Here is a 22,915-nt window from a genome sequence, read left to right as displayed (position 1 = left end):
TGATAGCCCAGTTCCTTAAACCTTTTACCAGATCAGAGGATAGCTTACGAGAGGCAGTTGTGATCTCTTCCCGAACAATAGCTCCATTTTGTGTAATAAAGCTTCAGGGTTGTGCTCCAGAGAGCTAGTTAAAACAGGGGAACTGGCGCTGACTATCTTCATGCAATTCCGGATCCCCTTTAAGCCGTGTGGTCATCGGGCTCAGGAGGGCTTGGCACCATAATGTTGGGGCGTCAGGGAGGGGAGTCTGTGTTGGGCCCGGTATTTGGGTTTATTGCGTGGGGTGCAGTGCATCTTCGGGCGTAGACCAGGTGTTCCGCAGTCACCTGTGATCTCCATATACTAGGGCGTGGGGATTGGAAGCCTGATATGCCGTGGTAAAAGTTCCGGTGGCGCCGGACGGGGATCAAGAGGCCATCAATTCTTCCCTTGCGCATGCATCCTCCAACAGGGGTATTACTCAGGGATACTCAATACAGGTCTGTCCATGTTTCTCACAAGAACCATGAAATTGTAGAAAAGATTATCACAACTAGGCTTGGAGGGGGGGGGGAAATAGGTGCAGGTTGCCCCACAGAACCTCTGGATCAGATCACTTCTCCCCCAGGGGAAGTACGCAGGCTCCATGGAGCAAAGGCCCCAACAGGAATCTGGGCTCAGGATACAGGGGTAGCTGGTGATGGCCAAGCCCCCCAGTAGCAGCTCACCTAACCTGATCTCCAGCTGTGCTTGGATGTAGAGTAGGCCAGGTCCATGCTTCGTGTAGGCCTCTCCAGGCCGCAGTAGGCCTCAGATTTGATGCGGAGGGCCAGCCGGCCCAGATCTCCCCTCCGTGTGATAGCCTAAGCCAGCGGGTCCCAGCTAGCCGCCCAGCCTGGGTAGAGCACCAGCCAGGTCCAGGCCTTGCGTAGTCAGTGACTGGCTTTGCAATGAATATGAATGGATATAGGATAAGATTGCTTCTACAGACAAAACACTAAGCCCCTCTTGGAGTAGTTGATCTAGGGAGAATATGCCTCCTGAGGGGTCAGGAAGGAATTATTTTCCCCACTGGAGTGGATAGCTGTGCATTGTTGCACACAAAAAAACACTGTTTAGCCACTTGCCTACTGGGCACTTTTACCCTCTTCCTGCCCAGACCAATTTTCAAGTTTTTAAAGTCTGTTGCACTTTGCCAATTGCACAGTCATGCACCCAAACAAAATTATAATTTTTTTTTTTTTTTTTTCTTGAGACCGAGCTTTCTTTTGGTGGTATTTAATCAGCACTGGTTTTTCTTTTTATCTTTTGCTAGACAAACTAAACTGAATTTTGAAGTAAAAAGTTATAAAATTTTGTACAAGTAATTTTTCTCCTTCCCTGATGTGTGCTAATGAGGCTACAGTGATGCGCATTGATAGGTGGCAGTGGTGGGCATTGACAGTCATCACTCATGGCACTGAAAGGTGGCTGTGATAGTTGGCATTGATGGGCACTGATGGGGCTACACTGATCGGAACTGGTGATCAGTGTACATGTCCCCTCTGAGGAATACTGCTTACTGGCTCGCAGTCCTCTTCTCACACTCAGCGTGAAAAGAGGACTGACGATAACCAACATTACCTATTTATTTATTTCAGGCACTTGTATAGCGCCATCAATCTACGCAGCGCTATACATATATATTACATTCGCATCAGTCCCTAACCCTTAAGGGGTGTACAATCTAAGGTCCCTAACTCATTCATACATACACATACTAGGGACAATTTAGACAGGATCCAATTAATCTAACAGCATGTATTTGGAGTGTGGAAGGAAACCGGAGTACCCGGAGGAAACCCACTCAGGTACAGGGAGAACATGCAAACTCCAGGCAGGTGGTGCCGTGGCTGGGTTTCGAACCAACGACCCTAGTACTGTCAGGCAGCAGTGCTAACCATTTAGCCACTGTGCTGCCCAATGTGATTTAGCTGTGATTGGACACAGCTGATCATGTGATAGAGCCTATTTCAGTTCTTTACTGCGATTTAGTTAACTTTCTGGATGCAGGAGCAAAGTTTTTGGTTGTTTTGAATGAATCGCATGATTTTGAAATCTCCCCAGAGTGGCTTGATATTAAGGGCCATAGACTGGGATTGCAACTCCAGAACCTTCACTTTTTTCTGCTTTAATGACTTGAACGTCAACTTGGCCTTCTGCCTAGGGCAGTGGTTGGCAAGCCGCGGCTCGCGAGCCACATGCGGCTCTTTACAAACTTAAATGCGGCTCTTCTGTGTGCTGGGCGCCCGCCCCCCCTCCCTCCTCTCGGGCGGCCACCCCCCTCCCTCCCTCCTCTCGGGCGGCCACCCCCCTCCCTCCCTCTCGGGCGGCCGCCCCAAATGTCAGGACTCTGCAGCTGTCAGGATGTAGGCGGGGCAGCCAGGATGTAGGCGGGGCAGCGTGACAAACTCCTCTCCTCTCACAGTCCGCCCTGAAGACCAGAACGGCGCGGGAACACGGCGAGAAGAACGCGTGGAGCAAAGGTAAGTGAATTGACACGGGGGGGACTTGGGGACTTAATATGGGGGGATGAATTACTATAGGGTGGTGAATTACTATATGGGGGATGTATTTTCAGTTTTAAAAATGTGGCTCTCAAAATAAATTTCAATCGTGGTTTTGGCGAGATTTGGCTCAGTTGAAAAAAAAAGTTTGCCCACCACTGGCCTAGGGCATTGTTGAGCTGGAAATTCTGAGTGTCTCGTGCAGGTTCTGTGCAGAAGAATTCAAATTTGTCTGCCAGGATTTTCTGATAACATGCTGCATTCATCTTGCTGTCAACTTTCCACAAGATCCCCCATGCCTTTTTTTTTTTTTTTTTTTTTTTTTTGAGCTCACACCCCCCAAAACATCAGTAATCCTTTTTTTAACTCCTAATAGAAATCACCCAAACGTGATAATACATGGTTCCATATGATCACTATCATTCCAAAAAAACTTTTAAAGATCCAGTCTTTTCAATAACTATGCCAAAACTTAACTGTTTGCAGACCCTGGCTGAAATTGTGAAGTGTTATGTTTGTGTATATAGTGTGTGTGGATGTATATTGTATGTGTGTGAGGTGGGTGGGTCTCAAGGGAGAAAAAAAACAGGTGTTTATGTATGAGGATTTCTTGCAATCTAATGGCTGAGCAGTAAATTGGGGGGGGTTTATTGATATTGCAAACATGACAAGGGACAATCCACGTGCCTGTGGCTCCTCTTCTCTGGTGCGTGCCCCTATAGCCACTAATTATGGGACATGTGTGGGCTCCCTGCTAAAGCGCTGCCTCCTGCTTCCTTGTTACTGGCTTTGATAGCAGCTGGAGTCCATGATTGCAGCTGCCTCAAGCAAGCTTGTGAGACGAAATGAGGGGAGAGCTGCTGCAGATGAGCAAATCTGGATTGAATGAGGGCTCGGGTAAGTATGACAGGAGATACTACCTAAACATTGTTTAACTCAATCAAGGAATGCAAAAATGTTAAGAGGTGTAACCACATTGATATTGAAGGAATCAAGGAGAACCCAAGGAGGAGTGATTCATTCTGTGTAACATACTGAGAGCGGGAACTGACCAAACAGACCAGCAGGACTAATTGTTTACGGCTTTTATTTCTTTGCAAAACAAAAAAAAAAAAATGGGCCTCTAGGGGGGACGTGGTTCATAACACTTTACCCAAAGCTCCAATGCCTATTCTGAAATTGGGATGGGATACCAGGGTAAGACCGAAAATTTTTGATCCCCCCCCCCCCCCCCTCCCACCAAGCCAACAGAACTAGTCTTATGGGATAACCCAGTGTTTGCGCAACTTAAATTACGATCCATCTCCACTACTGGCAATATACTTGTACATGTGTGTTATTTTTATATATATTATAATATTTTTTTTTACTGTGTGTGCGTGTGTATTAGTGAAGGGAATAAGTATTTGATCCCCTGCTGATTTTGAATGTTTGCCCACTCACAAATGATCAGTCTAAAAATAGAATGGTAGGTGTATTGTAACAGACAAAATGGCAACAAATTCAAAAGAAATGCATGTCTAACAAATTATGCACTGATTTGCATGTTCAGAAGGGAAATAAGTATTTGATCCCCTATCATTCAGCAGGATTTCTGGCTACCAGGTGTCTTTCATACAGGTAACAAGCTGAGATTAGAAGCAGTCTCTTAAAGGGAGTGCTGCTAATCACATTTTGTTACATGTATAAAAGACACCTGTCCACAGGAGCAATCAAACAGTCAGATTCCAAACTCGACATCCTTGGACAGCTCTTTGGTCTTTCCCATGGTGGAAAGGACAAGATTGTAGACCTACACAAGGCTGGACATGACTACCAAACTATCACCAAGCACCTTGGTGAGAAGGTGACAACGGTTGGTGCAATCATTCGCAAATAGAAGAAACACAACTGTCAGTCTCCCTAGGCCTGGTGCACCATGCAAGATCTTGCCTCGTGGAGTGTCAATGAACAATAGAAATGTGGGGAATCATCCCAGAGCTACACGTGAGGATCTGCAGGCAGCTGGGACCACAGTCACCAAGAAAACAATTGGTAACACGCCGACAAGGATTGAAATCCTGCAGTGCCCGCTAGGTCCCTCTACTCAGAGCACATGTCCAGACCCGTCTGAAGTTTGCCACTGAACATCTGAATGATGCAGAAGGGGGACTTGTGGTCAGATGAGGCCAAAATCAAGCTCTTTGGCATCAACTCAACTTGCCGTGTTTGGAGGAAGAATGCTGCCTACGACTCCAAGAACACCATCCTAACTGTAAAACATGGTGGTGGAAACATTCTGCTTTGGGGGTGTTTTTCTGCTAAGGGGACAAGACTGTACCGTCGAATCTTGGGTGAGAACCTTCTTCCCTCAGCCAGGGCATTGAAAATGGGTTGTGGATGGGTGTTCCAGCATGACAATGGCCCACAAAACATACGGCCAAGGCAACAAAGGAGTGGCTCAAGAAGAAGCACATTTTAATGTCCTGGAGTGGCCTAGCCAGTCTCCAGACCTTAATCCAATTGAAAATCTGTGGAGGGAGCTGAAAGTTCGAGTTGCCAAACGTCAGCCACCAAACCTTAATGACTTGGAGGGGATCTGCCAAGAGGACTAGGCAAAAATCTCTCCTGAGATGGGTGCAAATCCTTGTTGGCAAATACAGAGGTCAGACGTTTCCTGTAGTTGGCCACCAGGTTTACACACAAGTATGAAGTCATGTTTTGTGAAGGGGAGCAAATACTTATTTTCACTCATGAACTTGCAAATCCGTGCATAATTTGTTAGACATGCATTTCTTTAGAATTTTTTTGTTGCTATTGTCTGTTACAATACACCTACCATTTGTACATGTGTGTACATTATTTACTTCTGGACTGTGTACTTTAAAGCTTGGGGGTAAAGTTTCCACAATTCATAACTTTATAATCAGGTGGATGAGTAGGTTTTGCATCATAACACAGATCACACTTACTGCCAACTTTGTCCAGTGCCCTTATAATGTACTTGGGCACTACCTCCAGTCTTTGCCACAAAGACTTCATGTCTGGAGAAGGATAATACAGCAACATCATATATGGACCATCTGGTGTCCAGAGGATAGTCCAGATGTACTTTCACCCCTACCTGTCCTATGAACTCGGGATACCAAGTATTTCTAGATGTTCACCTTCTGAAGGTTTTCTCTCCCTTACAACTGTCTGAATACCCAGCCAAAAGACCAGAAGAACCCAATAGCCCTTTGATGTGTGCACTCCCCAAAGTTTTACCTCCAGCCTTCCCTTAGACAGGAATATCTAGACCTTTCCAAAGTCTTGCTGGAAAGAAAACTAGCTTCTCTAAAGTTTCATGCCTCCTGAGGGTCTTCAGTAGTCTTAGGGAACAGCTATACAGAATGAGGCAACTATAAAGTCTCTTTAATTCCACTAAAGACAACACGTTTTGTTGGCCTTCAACAAGCACACTTCTCAACTTTCCCAGACTTCTCTCCAGCCAAGTAAGGAACTCGTGGCTTTGTTTGCCAATCCAACTTTGGGAATGGGGAGTCGTTTCTCCCACCTTCATTGAAACAATGAGATGCCATCCTCAGTCTGGGCTGTTTATTCCCTTACAATTCGGGAAACCACCTGGGGAGGTAAAGCTCCCCATCAACCTCTTGGCACTCGGCAATAAAATGGAAGTGGCATATATTAATCAGTAGGACCAAGAAGTCAGACTTGCTGCTTTCAAAGCTGATCTCCTGTCCAGCTGGAATGTGATCCACATGCCAGGAGTGGGCTGTTTTGGAAGGTGGATTTCCTCAGTCGCCATCTGGTCCCTTCACCTTTCTCAACTGCTCTGCAAAATGGGGGGAGAAGAAATCCTGTTTCTTATTGCACCAAAATGGTCCTGAAGAATCGGATACTCAAAAAGGACCAGACTTTTTATCAAGGCCTTTTTTTTGTACCATCTTGCTTCTCCGTCACTAGCTTCAAAGGTGTCGAAGCCTGGGTCTTTAAGGACAGGGATATGACTCTCATTCCTTGTAATAAAAGCCACTTAAATCTACTAATGTACCTGCTTTCCTGCAGTCAGGATATGACTAAAACTTGGCTCTTGGGATAATTGTGGTCCTGTCAAAGTTCCCTCAGCCTTTTGGCTTCCCTTTTTTTTTTTTTTTTTTTTTTTTTTTTTTTAAATAAAGAAACATTCAGTGTGTCTTGCCTTGCTTTTTATTAAGCACCCTGTGCTTAAGAATTCAGTCTGGTTCTTTGCCCTGCAGAAAACCTTTTGGAATAAGTCACCCAAGGAGTTTCCCAGTGGGTTTAAAGTGACTGCGTTTTTGAGATGAGATAAAGGAGCCTTTCTGTGTTCTTCACAAGGATAAAATGATCCCATATGGTTGGCGAATAAGAGGCTTTATTCATATCAGCCTTCCATATATTTTTTTTTTTCATCTTTCTCAAGGAGATGGTCAGAGCTGTCTGTATCTGAAAGCCAAAGCCTCTATATGAAAAATTACTTAGATATGGGAACGGTGTTTCCTAAGACCCTGTTGACAGACTTATTGCCAGATGGATAAGATTCACTGTAAGGGGCTTGTATGCTAAAGGATCTGGTGCCCTGCTTGCTCACTTCATCAGAGTGGGGGGTTTCTTGGCATTCAGATATCAAGTGTCCTGTACAGCTTTGTAAGGTAATTTACCTGGTCTTCGATTCACACCTTCTCAAAGTTCTCTTGGGTGGTTGGGTTCTGTTTTGTCTTGTTGCTCATCCTTCTGATTGCTTGGGGGTTCCAGAGTGAATATCCATCCTGTACTGTACAGTTGAGGTAAGGAAGTTTTTGACTTGCCTGTAAATTCTTTATTTTGGCTTACAGGGGGTAGGCCACACAGTTACTCTGCATTGCATGGTAAAGAGGTAACTCAGGATGTAGTAGGGTTAGAAAGGTATGCTCGAAGGTGTGTAAGCTTTCAGTAGATTAAACACCATATCAAGCTCACTCCTGCTACAGTAACCATAAGCTTGTTCTTTTAACCCCTTGCATACCACATTTTAACTCCTTGTTAACAAAGGTACAATAGGATTTCAGAACCCAAGGTACATTAAAAAATTATAAATCCCAAAGGTAACCGGAGGGAACCTACTGGTTCTTGGATGTGGAAACAGCAATAGTTTTGTGTCCCCAGGTGAAGCCAATTTTTCTGTTTAGTGCACAAGTTACAAGGACACTGAAAAAGTACTAGCTTGACAGAACTCCAAACAGTTTCCTTAGTCTTTCAGCTATCTGCTTGGTCAAAAAAAAAAAAAAAAAAAAAAAATATAGTAAATCTATATCTCCCGATGTAATGGCAATTGAAGGGAGGATGGGTTAATCCAAAATTGATAGAGCAGCCTAGGGTAACTGATGCGTTTCTCCCATAGATGCAGCAAAATGGGTGGGCATAACCTCCCTGGGACAGCATTGGCTTGCAAGTGAAAATAAAGTGGTGCTTGAAAAGCTTAAAGCCACCACATCTAAGGAGTGGTAAACTGCAAAATTTTGTTTTGATTTAGTTGTAATTTTGCTATCCCTACAAACTTAATGGCCTGTATTTTTAGAATAGATTTTTTTTCTAAAGTATTAAACCATGATTTACAGGTCAAGGACAGAACTGGAATCAAGGCTACAACAACTACTGGAGTCAGGGTTATGGAAATCAAGGCTATGGATATGGCCAGCAAGGTTATGGAGGCTATGGCAGCTATGACTATTCTGGATATGGGTATTATGGATATGGGCCAGGATATGACTACAGTAAGTACTGTAATCTGTAAATATTTGCCACTTTTTTTTTTTTTTTTTTTTAAATGTTTATTTGAAGCCTTTTAACCTTCAGGATATACTGCTGCCTACAAGAGGATTAAACACTGACAAAATGTAGTCCACCCAAGAATATCCCCTCACTGTCGGTACATCTCAGTTTGCTAGTGTTCCAGGAAACTGGGTCATCCTAATCGCACAGGACACATGGGAGTTATGTTGGTTGGGTTATGCTGCACCTCATGGTGATTGGACACTGTCAGTGCCAGCCAAACATGACTCCTCCCCAATCCCAACATTCTTCAGTTTTTTTTTGCTAGTTCTATAGGTGGATTGGACTCTGCTGAATCTTTCTGCTCAAATGCACAAGAACTGTTACAATTGCGTCGGCTGATCTTGGTGCTCTAGATTTTAAGTTTTGCATATCTGTCCCTTTGTGGATGGTTGAATCAGAGAGGATGGTACCTGAACCCTGCTCAGGAGAAAAGGGAAGGTCTGTAGGCTGCATTGACACTGAATGCTATGCGTTGCATCAAGTGCATTAGCTTGCCCTGTAGGCTTTGTCGTTTTGATACTAATCACACTAGTGCCAGATCTCCCGTACCTACAAACTCCCTTTTTTCTTTTCTTCATTGACTGACTCAACTTCTTCTCAACCATAGGATTTATAGCGCTGCCTACAGAAGTAGGGCACTAGGCTGAAAAGAATCTTGGCACTGCTGATGGGCAGCCCTAGCTGGTTTTTCCTTGCAGAGATCTTCAACAGCTGGGCTACGCAACAGTCTCTAATATAGACTACAGGTGCATTCCAGCTGTTGCCAAACTAAAAGTCCCATGAGGCATTGCAAGATTGCCTTTGGGAGTCTTACTTTTAACTGTCAGGCATGATGGGACTTGATGTTTCGCAACAGTTGGAGGGCTGCCAGTTTGACACCTCTGATATAGACCCAATAGTCACCCCAGTCTGGCCAGTGGAAGATTTTTCTTCCACAGTCCAGGAAGGGGAAGGCAACACATTGCAAAACTGTCCATTGTCCACGGATCTAGAACCCCCACTGGTGGTACCAAGCAACCCTGGTCTACCAAGCCAGCCTGAAGTCCTCAGTACGAAGGCTTTCCTGGGCGGGGGGGTAGTCTTTTTCTGTTTTTTAGCCCTTTTCTGAAAAATTAGTCCACCAGCTGACTGTCAAGTTATAACATAGATTTTTGATCTTTTCTGCCAGAGGTGCTTTTCTTCAAGCCTTTGTTTCTCTAAGGGGTGGTGCAGGATCTGCTGCCCCAGGAGTGATTGCTCCAGTTCTGAGTTTGGAAGGGTTTCAGAGGTTTTTACTCCAGTCTGTTTATGGTTCCAAAGACGGAACTAATGGTTTGACCAGTCTTGAATCTCAAGGATGTATTTTGCTTCATGAAGGTGCAGAAGTTCCTTCTAGAGAGACCAGGAAATCCTGATGAAGGGAGGCCACCATGAACCAAAGATGCATACCTGTACATTCCCATTGGTCTAGGCATTAGTTTCATATGCTTTGCAGTAGGAAAGGTCCATTATCAGTCTGTGGCACTGATGTCTCACCTCTGCTCCTTTGGGTTTTCACCAATATGTTGACTCCAGTTCTGGATTTGATACAACAGGGTATTACAATTATTGGCTGTCTGGACAGCAGAATCCAACTTTACCATATGAACTCAAGTGTGGATTTTCCTCCATCCAATGCAAAGAGGCGAAATAAAAAAAAAAACCCTACAAAAAGAGAATGGACTTTCCCGGTACCCCTGAACTGCACAATAGATAGAGATTATATTCTTTATTGTCCTTGCATAAAAAGTTTTTTGCCAAACAGGTCTATACAATCATACATCAACATGCATATTGAGACAACATTGCGACTGATGGAATGCTTTTTACTACGCTAATAGCTCCACCCCTAAACGGGAAAAGCATTGACGCCTCTACATGTTTCAGACTAACTCCGCTTCTTCAGGAGGAAAAAGTCGTTCTAAAACAAAAAATCAAGGTACAAGTATAAAATGTCAATTGTATATTGAAGCATTTCAATCCATAATTAAATCTTACCACTGCGGACTCAAGTTGATGCCCCTGGTAGGCTTGTGTTCAGCATATCTCCCCACGACGAGTTCAGGTGGATCCTGAATGTCCAGAAATCCTCTTAGACCCAGATATTCCAGCTTCCTGGTTGAGGTTTAACTCTTGACTGGGTGTAGGCCAAGGTGTTCCTTCCTATGGACAAGCTCCAGAAACTTCAATCAGCACTCTGACTACTGCTGTCCTGCAGGCAGTCCTCACTCCTTCTCTTGCATGCACGTTCTGAGCCAGATGGTGTCATCAATTGTGGTGATCCCATACTTGCAGTTCCACACGAGTCCTGCAGAAGAAAATGTTTAGTTGGGACAAGTCCTCCATATCCTTGGACGCATAGATCCCCTTGGGGACCAGATTATCGCTGATTTACTGGTATCAGTCTCCTGACATTCAGGAGGGGGAAGTAGTTTCTTTCCTTTTACATTGGATTGTGATCACTACAAATGCCAGCCTGTCTGGCAGTGGAGACTCCTCAGGCATCCTACTACCCTGGGCTCATCTCAACCCCAGAACTCCACACAGCCGATCTATGTTCTGGAACTTTGACTGGATCCTGACTAGGCCTGATTGCCCAGACAATGCCACAGCAACCACCAAGGTGTGACAGTGGTGCTGGAGGATTCACGCATTCTTCAGCGGAAGCAACACCACATGCTATATCTGCTGTGCACATTTTAGGTGTAAAACTGGCATGCGATTACCTCAGCAGGTGGATGTTGGCTTAAGTAGAGTGGTCTCCACCTCAGACAAATCTGATTAAAAACACATCCAGATGCACACTCTGGATGTGTATCTTCTAGTGTTTTGTTACAACAGGAAGGTGCTGAGGTTCATGGCAAGGGATCTTTTGGCAGACGCAACAGCTGCCATGGTGACATATGGTCTCGTGCATGTCCAAGTTTCTACCTTGCTTGTGTAGGATAGACCAAAAGGCTTCTGGTGGCTCCAGATTGGCATCGCTGACCCTGGTACACAGATCTGGTGTGGTGGGTCACAGACGTCCCCTGGCTGCTGTCTCAGAAGTTCTGTCACCGCATGTAATTCACACAGGAATCTCACTGCATTCCTGTGCGAATTGGATGCAGTGTCTTTTGTATGGCTCAAATCACATTGCAACTGCACCAAAAAGTTGCAGGATGTTCCTTCTCTCTCCCCCCCCCCCCCCCCCCTCACCCACACCTGAATCGCATCACATGGGTGTTCTCACCCTTGCAATGCGATTTTCTAGCAAACTCATCACATTCTGTCATCTTTCATGGTGTCATTTTATTTAACGTGGACATCCGCACCAGATCCCATGAATGCCATGTGATTGCAATGCAGTTTGGATCCTGTGCGTTTCCCAGTGTTTCCACACCACCTCAGTGTGAACTCAGTCTCAAGGGCCGATCTACCCTGATTTACCATTTTTGGCTATTGAAAGCCAGGTTCTGAGGGACGGGATTGTTGGTTAGAGTCCTACCATGCTAAAAGCATGAAGATATACCATTGTATTTTGAAAGGTATGTATATTGTGGTGTGATGCTGCAGGGGTTAATCGGTGTTTCTCGGTGCTGCCAGTTTTGACTCTGTACTGGGATGTTACGCAAAAGCTGGCCCTAAAGAGGAGCTTTTAGCTTAAAATGAACAAGCAGGATTTTTAAAGCAGAAGAAACCTGCATTGCCTTTTTTGTATTTACTCGCCGGATGTGGGGTTTCTTCTTCTTCTTTTTTTTTTTTTTTTTTTTTTTTTTTTTTTTTGTGGATGAGACAACGAAGCGTCTGCCTACGCCACTCAAATGGTGGCGGAGGAGGCTCATATGGTGGTTCAGGTTTTTACCACTTCTTGTAGAACCTTCCCTTCACTGATTAGGCACAACGCCCAAGAGGCGGCCACAAATCATCAAGCCTTCACTATGTTTTACAAAGTGTAGCCAAAACAATCAACTGAAAATGCCAGAGCATCCAAAGTGTTGCAGGCTGCAGTTTGAGGTATCTTTTTCCCTCTTGGGATATCTTTCAGTTGGCCTACTTTTGGCTCTTTTTTTTCCCACCCCTTGCCTTTTTTGGCACTGCTTTGGGATGTACCTGAGGTTGGGAATAAGAATCTGTCACTCATTGGTGCTGAACTCCAAACATGGCTGACACACACAGCTATCAGTGTGCCTAGCATGCGCAACCATTACATGCGGAGTCTAGTTTCTTTTCTGCCTAGTGTACTACTCCTGTGGGTGGCGCAATAAACCCTATAGCAAAGAATAAGCACTTTTTTATGGCAATCTTGACAAGCCTTATAGCTGATGTGCAAGTATCCTAAAGGATAAGTTGGTTGGTTCCCCCCCCCCCCCCCCCCCATGTGATCACTACTTGTGCAAATTTCCATACAGTGCTTTTTAGTGTGAAATAAAATGTGCAATCATACAAAACGTAATTTAATAAGTACCTCACCAGGCTCTGCCCAACACATTTTGTTTGTAAAGTTCAATATTAGGAGTGGCTAGTTTTTTGAATGGAGTAAAGTTTTTATAAACAATTTCTAAATGAAGCCAGAGATTTGCGCCATCTCTGCACAAAGACTGCTGTTTAGTAAGTATTGCGGGACTCCATTTAGATGCTGGTCAGATTCTGTGTGCAGGAAAACTTATCGGTGAATGAAAGTGCATCTGTTTAACTTCGTACATATGCTATGATGTTGCAACCTAGTAGTTTTTTTTTTTTTTGTGTTTTTTTGTGATTTGACCAGGGTGTACGGGCACATTTGTTGAGATGAAAGTTGCCTTGGAGAGTTCAGGCCCAAATTGGATGTTTTTCAGCAGGCTATATTTGGCTGTCAGAGGTTCATTTCCAGGGGGCGTTACAATGTGGAAATCGCTAAGCATTGGAGGTTGCCATTTTGCAATTTTTTCTAAGAGCTCCATGAATTGACGTGTTTATGTATATCTGATAAAGGAATAATTTTATTTCACACTTTTTTCACCAGATGGCATTGGCATGATAACACACGTGGTCTGATTTTATATTTAGTATTGCTTTGTATGATTGCACATTTTATATTTTTCATTGAATGCACTATATGGAAGTTTGCATAAGGGGTGACTGTATATTAGGTTAGGTTTTCAACTGTCAGGCTCTTTACATATAGTCAGTCATTAGCAGTGGCTTTCAGGTAACATCCCAGGATACTTGGAGGGCCTCATATGAGCCCAAGAGTTGCCTTTTCCTTTTGAGTTGAACTGGAAGTTATCCATCAGGATTTGAAGAGAGATGGTTGTAAGAGGTCTAGTCTGTGACTTCCCCCTTCAAACCAGAGTCTAGGGTAGAAGAATTCTCTAAAGATAATTCAAAGACTTTTAGGTGCTGTTCGTGCCTTACAGGTGTAACAATGTCCATAAATGTCAATCCGTTGGCAAGAAGCATGGGGATGCCTTTTTTAAGAGGAGTTCTAGAAAAGAAAACCAAAGTCTCACATGCTGACCAAACCAACAATGTAACAAGAGTTGCTGCAAGTACCCCAATGTATTCCCACACCTTGTAAATGACAAAGCCCCCCCCCCCTTTATGTCAGTCATTCTAGCAAATGTAAAACACCCCACAACATGAAATATCAAACCCAATGTTCAGTGCAAAGCATCATACCAAATATGTTGGAAAATAAACACTCACCAGGGGTGTATGGCTTGAATGTAGGTATAACCAAAATCAGGGGTGTAAAGAAAAATGCATAACTACTAATGCAATGTAATCAAAATTTTCTGCATAAAACACCTACCAGGGGTGCAAATACAAATGAGAACTGATCTTGACCTAACAATACAAAAAATCAAAAGTGCAAATCTGCAAAAAATGACAAGACACCCTCCTGAGGTGCGAACACTAGAATATTATGTGTAATGCAATGTGAAACCAGTAAATCAGAACATTTACTATATTGAATTGTTTTTTGCACATAATCATTGCTTTGAGTGTCCAAACAAAAAAAAAAATTTAAATCTCTTGCAGACCTGGTGCCTATTATTTTTCGTGCTCTATTAAGCATATATCGTGTTAGTGATCTGCCACCATGCACACTCATCCTCAGCATAGACCCTCACAGGTCAGACGACACACTATATCAAACTCAAATCAAATATTGTCCGCTCTACTTGTGTGGATCCAATAAATCCTCCAATGGTCATAGATTTAAGGGCTCAAAATAACAGATCAAAACCTTCTGTAGTGGAGTAATTTTTATTAAGCTTAAATGGTACAGTAAAAACCACTCAAACCTCTCAGCTCTAAGGCTTAGTATTGCATCAAAGGAGTACCGACATGTCAGACTTCCAGTCTAGACAGGATATGACGTCACCCACTTTTCATTCCAACATGTCACATATGTGGTTTCCTCAGCAATCCCTGATGAAGCCACGTGACGCAATGCATCGAAACTGAAGTGGTGGATGTCGTATCCTGTCTAGGCCGAAGTTGACCATATTGGTACTTTTTGATGCTATATTGAGCCTGCTGGCTCAGATGTTGGGCACTTTTGCTGTACTTTATATTTTTTTTTAATTACTGCACTATGGAAGTTTTTTTGATCTGTTAACCTTGCATGGATGACCATTGGAGGATTTATTGGATCCACTCAAGCATGTACCAAGTAGAGCAGACAATACTGGAGTTTGATAGTGTCATCTGACTCGTGGGGGTCTTTGCTATAGTGATCCTCCACCAGCCAGCATGCACGCTCTCTCCAGCAATGTATGCCTAATAGAGCACGTGTGTGAGAAGAGGCACTGGGTCTTTTAATAGACATTTAAATTTCATTTATGGACACTCAACATTTTACTGTGGGGTATTTTTTTTTTTTTTTTTTTCCCCCATCTGTTTTGAATTACTGGTTTCATATGGTGTTACACCTAATCTAGTGGGTTTTTTTTGTCACTTTTTGTTCTCTTTTGAAGAGTATCTTTTTGTAATCAGAACAAAACACATCAAGTTGAGCACAAAGCCCCTTCATGTATAGTAAAGAATAACCACTCAGCACATAGTGACAATATACATATATTTCAAAATACGTTCAGAGCTTTTCGTCTGCATTTGGCTTCTTCAGGACCGTAGCTTGAATAGGAGGGTGAGTAGTGCTACTGCATAAAGAAAATACAAAATAAAATATACAAACATTCGATTTATATAAATCGAGACAATATACATACAAAACCTCCATTTTTTTTTTTTTTTTTTTTTTTTTTTTTTTTTTTGTATGTATAGTGTGCCTACATTATATACAACTATATGTTTGTATTTTCTTTATGCAGCAGCACTACTCCCTCATATTCCAAGTAAATGTACAAACATATAGTTGTATATAAGGTAGGCACACTATACATACAAAAAATTTAGGTTTTGTATGTATATTATTTCGATTTATATAAATCGAATGTTTGTATGTTTTATTTTGTATTTTCTTTATGCAGTAGCACTACTCGCCCTCCTATTCAAGCTACGGTCCTGAAGAAGGTTATCCGTTACTATACATGAGTGGGGGGCTTTTTGCTCAACTTGATTTGCTTTTCTTTTTGAAGAGTATCTTTTGCAATATGGGTCCTATTATGGATGTGTGATTCTTTTATGTCAATGGTTATATGTATTTTTATTGTGTGGTCTCACTGTGCCCAAAGAATCCAATGACTTACTGTACTTAGCAGTTTGGTCTTTTTTTTTTTTTTTTTTCTTTACATTATTTGTTAGATTCAAGTTTAAAGTTTTTTTTTTTTCGCAGTATGTGGAGCCTTTAATTTTAGAGGTGATGTGATGGATGCAGGTAAATTCTGGAGAAGATGTGATTGATAGTTGGGGTGAAAACTGCAGTTAGACCAAACATAGTGTTGTGAGGTCACATTGCTGGAGGTGAGACATCTGGTCGCTGAGTATTTTCACTTTTATGGTTTGGAGCACTTGGTGCTCCAAGAAAAGGATGGAAACCTTTCATTGAAGACAAATGAACTTATTCACACTTGTGATTTACAATTTTGTAATTTACTATATTGTAATGCTGCATTTATAAGTTATTCCAGATATGAGCATGTTTGGGTGCATTAGTGGCTATTTTTATTTTGAATAAACTATCAAATAGAAAAAACAATTTAACTAGAAATAAACACTAGGGTGATTTCTTAGATGTGTAGTCTTTTTAAAGGTAGAAATAATCCTGCGTGCTTCTATAAACTGGCAGAAGCCATCTCAGGGGTGAAATAGCTTTTGGGCTAAGTGTGTGTGTGTTTTTTTGTTTTAAAGTCCTGAAGCCACAAGCTTGCTAAGATGGGCAACAAACCACCTATCTACAGAAGGATTCCCCCCACTTCTGCAGGTGGACCAGAGATTAAGTATATAGCCAAACGTATTGGGACACCCCTCCAAATTATTGGACTTGGGTGCTCCAATCATTTTTCCATGGCCACAGGTGTAAAAAAATTAAGCACCTAGGTTTGCAGCCTGCTTCTGCAAACATTTTGTTAAGGAATGGGTTGCTTTCAGGAGCTCAAGGAAATCTTGCACTGGTGGCAACCTGTCACAGTACCATGCTTGAAGTCCATCCGTGCAATTTCCTTGCTTCCACTTTGGTATAATACCACTAACAGTTGGCTGTGGAATATTTAGTAGCAACTGGGAACAGCAACTCTGCCACAAAGTGTTAGAACACACAAAATGACAGTGGGATTAGCGCATGCTGAAGTGTGCAGAAATTGCCAACTGTCTGCAGAGTCAAAAGCTAAAGACCTCCAAACTGTGTGGCCTTCAGATTGGCACAACAGTGCGTAGAGCGCTTCATGGAATGGGTTTCCATGGCAGAGTAGCTGCCTGTAAGCCTTACATCACCAATTGCAATGCAAAGCTTTGGATGCTGCGGTGTAAAGCACGCCACCACTGGACTCTAGAGCAATGGGGAAGTGTCTGGAGTGACGAATCACGATTCGGTCTGGCAATCCGATGGACATGTCTGGGTTTGGCAGTTGCTAGGAGAATGGTACTTTCCTGACTGCGTTTGTGCGAAGTGTAAAGTTTGTTGAAGGGGAAATTATGGTTTGTTTCCCCCCCCCCCCCCCCCCCCTAGGGATTGAGCTTGGCCCCTTAGTTCCAGTGGAGGGAACTCTTAGGGCGTCGACATTTTGGACCATTTCATGCTCCCAACTTTGTGGGAACAGTTTAGGGATGGCCCCTTGTTCCAAAATGACCGTGCACAAAGCAAGGTCCATAAAGACATGGTTGACCTCAACCCAATAGAACACTTTTGGGATGAATTGGAGTGGACACTGAGACAGGCCTTCCCGTCCGCCATCAGTGCCTGACCTCAAAAATGCTCTTCTGGAAGAATGGTTAAACATTCCATAGACACTCATAACCGTTCTAAACCTTGTGGACAGCCTTCCCAGAAGAGTTAAAACTGCAAAGCGTGGGCCAACTCAATATTGAACCATACGGACTAAGACTGGGATGCCATTAAAGTTTGTGTGTGTAAAGGCAGGCATCCCAATACTTTTGGTAATATAGTGTATCTCTGATGCCTGGGTTCACATTACACTGTCTGCACAATTAGGCAAGTGAGTATAATTTTTTTTTTTATGGTTATTCAACTCCAAGCTGTATGAACTTGAATGCTTATTGGATTTAAGCATATCAGGTAAAGTGTATTTGTGTAATGTGGGAGGGTGTGCCCTAAGGAGATCAACACCCTATATCAAGGTGTGCATAGTTGGGCAGCTTCTTTTCCTCAAGCAAAATGGGCCAAAAAAATTTAATTTGACTCTATTTGCAATTTTTGACTTTACAAGTTCAAGAGTGCTGCATCCCTCAAGACTAATGGTTCTGTTAGCATGCCCCACTATCTAAGGTGTGCAAAAAACCCCCCCCACAAAAGTCAACAGGGTTGCAAGAAATTGTGTTTGAGAAGACACAAATGAACTGCCAAAGATATGGGAAGCTACTAGGAACCAATTATCTTCCAGTGCTGTCATATTCCTGAACTGCAACCCATCTGGAGTACTTAGAAGTATAAAGTGTTCAGTGGTGGTCAGGTTTCAGCCTTCCATACCTTGGCCAAGTCTTTGTACTGAACAAGATGCACAAGTTAAGATATTTCTTGGCCCAGTCTTGACGTTTTTAAGATTTTTCTGAGTGTTTATGGACTGATGATGAGTGATTCTTGATGGACCAGATGGATGGGCCCATGGCTGGATCAGTAATGGGCACAGAGCTCCACTTTGAGGTGGGGTACTGGTATGGGCTGATATTGTTAAAGATGAGCTAGTTGGACCTTTTTTGGATTGAAGGTGAACTCAAAATCAACTCCCAAACCTGCCAGTTTTTAGAAGACCCTTTCTTCAAGTAGCGGTACAGGAAAGTCTGCATCTTTCAAGACAACCATCATATTTATGGAGGATAATGCCCCAACGAATGTATCTAAGTGCTCCACTGCATGGCTAGCCAGTAACTGCCTTAAAGATGAAAGAATGACATGGCTCCTTTCCTCACCTGACCTAAATTCTGTTGAGAACTTGTGGGCCCTTCTTTAACAGGAGATTTACGGTGAAGGAAAACAGTACCTCTCTGAACAGTGTCTCTGGGAGGCTGTGGTTGCTGCTGCACGAAAAGTTGATTTTCAACATATCAAGAAACTGACGCTCCATGAATATGAATGGAAGGCTTATGACTGTTATTGAAAAGAATGGTGGCTATATTGGTCACTTAGTTTTTAAATGTTTTATTAATTTTGATAAGTTTTTATTTTCCATTTAACAGATGGAGTTAAAATGTTCCCATTTTACTTGTTTATTTTCATCTAGTTGCATAATTCTGCACACTAATAGTTGCCCATTAATTGTGCACAAATAGATATTCTAAGAGAGCAAAAATCTTTTTTTTTTTTTTTTTCTTCTTAAATATTGAGGTTTATTAACCTTTTGGCTTGACCGAGAGCACTGTTCATGGTGCCCAAGCCAATTGTCATGTGGCCACTTCTGGATCTGAAGCACTTGAACAATTTGTTCAAAATGTTTTGGTCTGGAGCCTGTATAGTAAGTGGTTGCTTCCTTTCCTCTGGGGGATTTTCTGGACATAAAGGATTCCTGCTCCACATTCTCATGTCATGTCCTCAGCGCCATCTACGCTTTAGGGGGAACATTTGTGGCTCTGCCTTTTTAGCTTGGCCATGGCCAAGTATTCATAAAGGCGCTGGCCTTGGCTCAGGCTCTCCGGTGAGATTATGGGACTCCAATTTTGGGGTGTCTGAGTCTGCTTCTGTGGAAGCAGTGGAGAGATGGCCTTGGGGCCATTGTAATAGTGGTGTGACCCTCCTGCGCTCCAAATTATGTGTTTAAACAATTGAAACAAATTAAATATATGAACCCCAAACAGCTGCTAGCATTAAATCATATACCAGTGATCAAGTGAATATAGACCATATAAATGCTGCGCTACATTCAAACTAGTTAAGTGAATGTGGAATCCAATGACTTGGGGCCATTGTGCTACAGATGGTGCAGGTCCTGCAGGATTTTGTCTTGGTCCTCAATATCAGTAAGTTGACCCTGGAGTCATTGCACCAGCTGAATCTGCCATGTCCTGGTTTCAGCCCTGGCACAAGTGTTTTTTTTTTTTTTTTTTTTTTTTTTTTTTTTTTTTTTTTCTTCTTTTGTCAAGAGTAAAGTTCCCTGGAATATACTTCTATTAGCTTCTGCACAAGTGTGCTGGGTTTTAAGGCTACCGCCTTATTCAAGGTGATCCTTCTATATTAATTTTCACTCCAGACTGTTGCAACTCAGACTAGGTTGTACTGGCTATGGGGAATTTGACACTGGCAAACAAAGCTACCAGCTTAGTATAAATCTTCCTTCTCTTGGCATGTCTTTTGTCCTTAGGAGCAGAATTCAGAGAAGGCATCCACCTTCCATGTGTTCTTCTTCTCCTTTCTCCTTACTCAAGTCTCAGGAGAAAGGAGAAAGTTGAAATCATTGTAAATGGGACTGTTAGGCATCATTTTCCACATTTCCATGTGTTTACCTAGCTGTTGATTTCTGCCCAATCCCCAAGTGATGACACATTTTGTGGTAGTGTTGTGTGCTCAGTCCTACCATGCTTGACTTTCCTTGGTCCAGAAGTTGTGCTGCGAGACAAGTATGGTAATAAATTGTATGCCAGCTAAGTTTCTGCAAAATATACAGTTGGGATGATTTGGAAATGACTATCACTTTCCACTGATCTTTGAAAGAGCAGGACTTGGAAATAGTGTGAGCTGATGGCGGTCATCCTGATAAAGTAAATGATGCCTTTCAGCACACGACTATTTGACCAAGGGAAGTTACCATTTACTTTACCACTTACAATTGATATTTGAAAGCACAACAGATCGGACTCATCTTAGATATGAAGATGCAGAAATTGGGGGAGAACTTGAGGGTGAAGGTGAATTTAATAGGAAATATCCATTTCTTACTAAAAGTAGTTTATAGCATTTACAGTGGGTATAGACAAACGCCCTCTTAAAATCACATTTTGCAGCCTGAAGCGAAGACCATTTTTGTTTTATCCAGTTTTTACTCATTGCAACTTATAACATCCAACTGAAAGATATAGCACCATGTTGTGGGTTTTTTTTTTTTTATTATAAAGAATAAGTTTGGGGGGGGGGATCACCCCCTTGTCAGTATTTTGTTGAACCACCTTTTGCTTTTATTTACAGCCTTTAATCTGTTGGGATATGTCTCTAACTTTGTAAATCTACAGTTTGCAATATTTGCCCACTCTTTGCACAACTGCTAAAGTTTTTTGTTAAATTTCATGGTGACTGTTTGGGGACTGCTGTCTTCAAGTCATTCCACAAACTAACTGGTTTTTTTTTTTTTTTTTTGCTTTTTTAGGTCAGGGCAGTGCAAGCTATGGAAAAGCCCCTAGACGTGGTCATCAAAATAATTACAAGCCATATTGAACACTTCAGGTATGCGGTGGCAGTGTCAGCGTTGCAGAGAATATGGAATTCTGACTGGATATTGTATTACACCTAATTAGTACAAACTGACTTGTTAGACTATCATGTGTAATTCCCTGGATCTGTTCAGATGTTAATCATTTTTGCAAGAGATTAATTGCCGATTTTATCACTAGGTAAAAAACTGAACTGATTGGGGTCTGCTTAAAACTGCAGCTCTGCGTCTTGGGACTGCCTCTTGGAGTGAAGTATGGACTCTGTTACTCCAGTTGTACAGAACAACTTGTCCTAGGGAACCAGTGTCATTTTTTTCACTTTTTTTTATTTTGTATTGTTTTGTGTCATACATTTCCAGTTCTGGAAGTGTTAATTTTACTGTACTTTTTGGTACCTCTTTGGATTCTAATGTATTGTAAGGTATTTTACATGTGCGGATTCTCCATAACATTTTGAAGCTATCCAAGCTTTTGAAATAAAACAACTTTGAGTAGCCTGTCTCAGTGTGTGAAAATTGTTTTCAGTGGATTCGAAATAATACAAGCTCACCACAATACAATCCTCCTTTTTAATAATCCAAAACCCCTACAATATACCCCTATGTAAAAATGCTTTGCATATATGCATGCTGTCAGCAGGAAGGGGTTACGAGAAACATTTTCAGCTTCACTAGACTGGGCTTCTTTTTTTTTTTTTTTTTTTTTTTTTTTTTCTTTTTTTTTTTTGTGGCAGCATACAGTTGTGTTCAAACAAATAGCAGTCCAACATCACCAACCATATCAATCACTGTTTTTGGTATAAGTTTGTATTTCTACATGGCAAATTTACTAGTGGATCTGTTGTAGCAGAGTAATAGAAAACCCACCTAACAGTCAGGACATGCATGCTGCTGATTCTGTGTAATTGAATCCTTAATTATAAGGGATGTGTTCAAAATAATAGTGTGGAGTTAAATTAATGAGGCCATTTAATCTGTGAAAAAACAGGTGGTCCTTATTTAAGGATAAAGGCAGCAATGTTCTACGTGCTGGCTATAGTGCATTTCTCTCTGGAATGACTCGTTGTTCTTAACCAGGTTTGAAAATTCTGAGCACAGTGTCATTTGATTAAAACGATTGAAGAGGGGAATACCTAAGTGCAGAAACTGATGGGGTTGCTCCGCTAAAATCTCAAATGTTTTTAAAATGGCAACCTATACCAGAAAGATGTGGAAGAAAACTGAAAACTACCATTCAAATGGATCGAAGAATAGCCAACATGGCAAACAGACCTTCTTTGCCAACCATTAGCTCAAGTGTACTTGTTACAGTACTCAAATAACTTTGACCAGACTCCTATCTGCAAGAAGCCCCTACCAGGTACCATTGTTAAAAAAGCAATGTGCTGAAGAGGTTGCAGTTTTCCAAAAAAAAACATTGACTGGCCTAAAGAGAAATGGCACAACATTTTGTGGAATGATGAGAGCAAGATTGCAGCCTGTAGACCCAAAAAGAACCGTTTCAGATGACCCCCAAACACTGAATTCAAGCCCCAATACACTGAAGCATGGTGGCACAAGCATCAATGATATGGGGATGCTTTTCATACTACAGTGTTG

At 42.2% G+C, this 22,915-nt stretch overlaps 1 protein-coding gene across 5 annotated transcripts in view; it reads left to right on the top strand.

Annotated features, from left to right (window-relative positions):
- The window catches only part of HNRNPAB (heterogeneous nuclear ribonucleoprotein A/B), an 83,731-nt gene extending 61,920 nt beyond the window's left edge, over window positions 1-21,811 (top strand). For 2 of the 5 annotated variants that reach the window (XM_089657038.1, XM_089657036.1), the window contains exons 7-8: window positions 8,123-8,278; window positions 21,254-21,811. In XM_089657038.1, coding sequence (XP_089513164.1) covers window positions 8,123-8,278; window positions 21,254-21,321 — 224 coding nt within the window. In that variant the 3' untranslated portion in view covers window positions 21,322-21,811. The remainder of the gene's footprint in view (window positions 1-8,122; window positions 8,279-21,253) is intronic. The other 3 variants (XM_089657037.1, XM_089657040.1, XM_089657039.1) reach the window with 3 other exon arrangements.
- Window positions 21,812-22,915: the final 1,104 nt, after the last annotated feature.

The sequence above is a fragment of the Staurois parvus genome, unplaced genomic scaffold (assembly GCF_062004578.1).
Source record: "Staurois parvus isolate SC_StPar_1 unplaced genomic scaffold, SC_StPar_1.0 ptg000958l, whole genome shotgun sequence".
Lineage (NCBI taxonomy): Eukaryota > Metazoa > Chordata > Amphibia > Anura > Ranidae > Staurois > Staurois parvus.
This window is presented reverse-complemented; position numbering and strand designations above follow the sequence as displayed.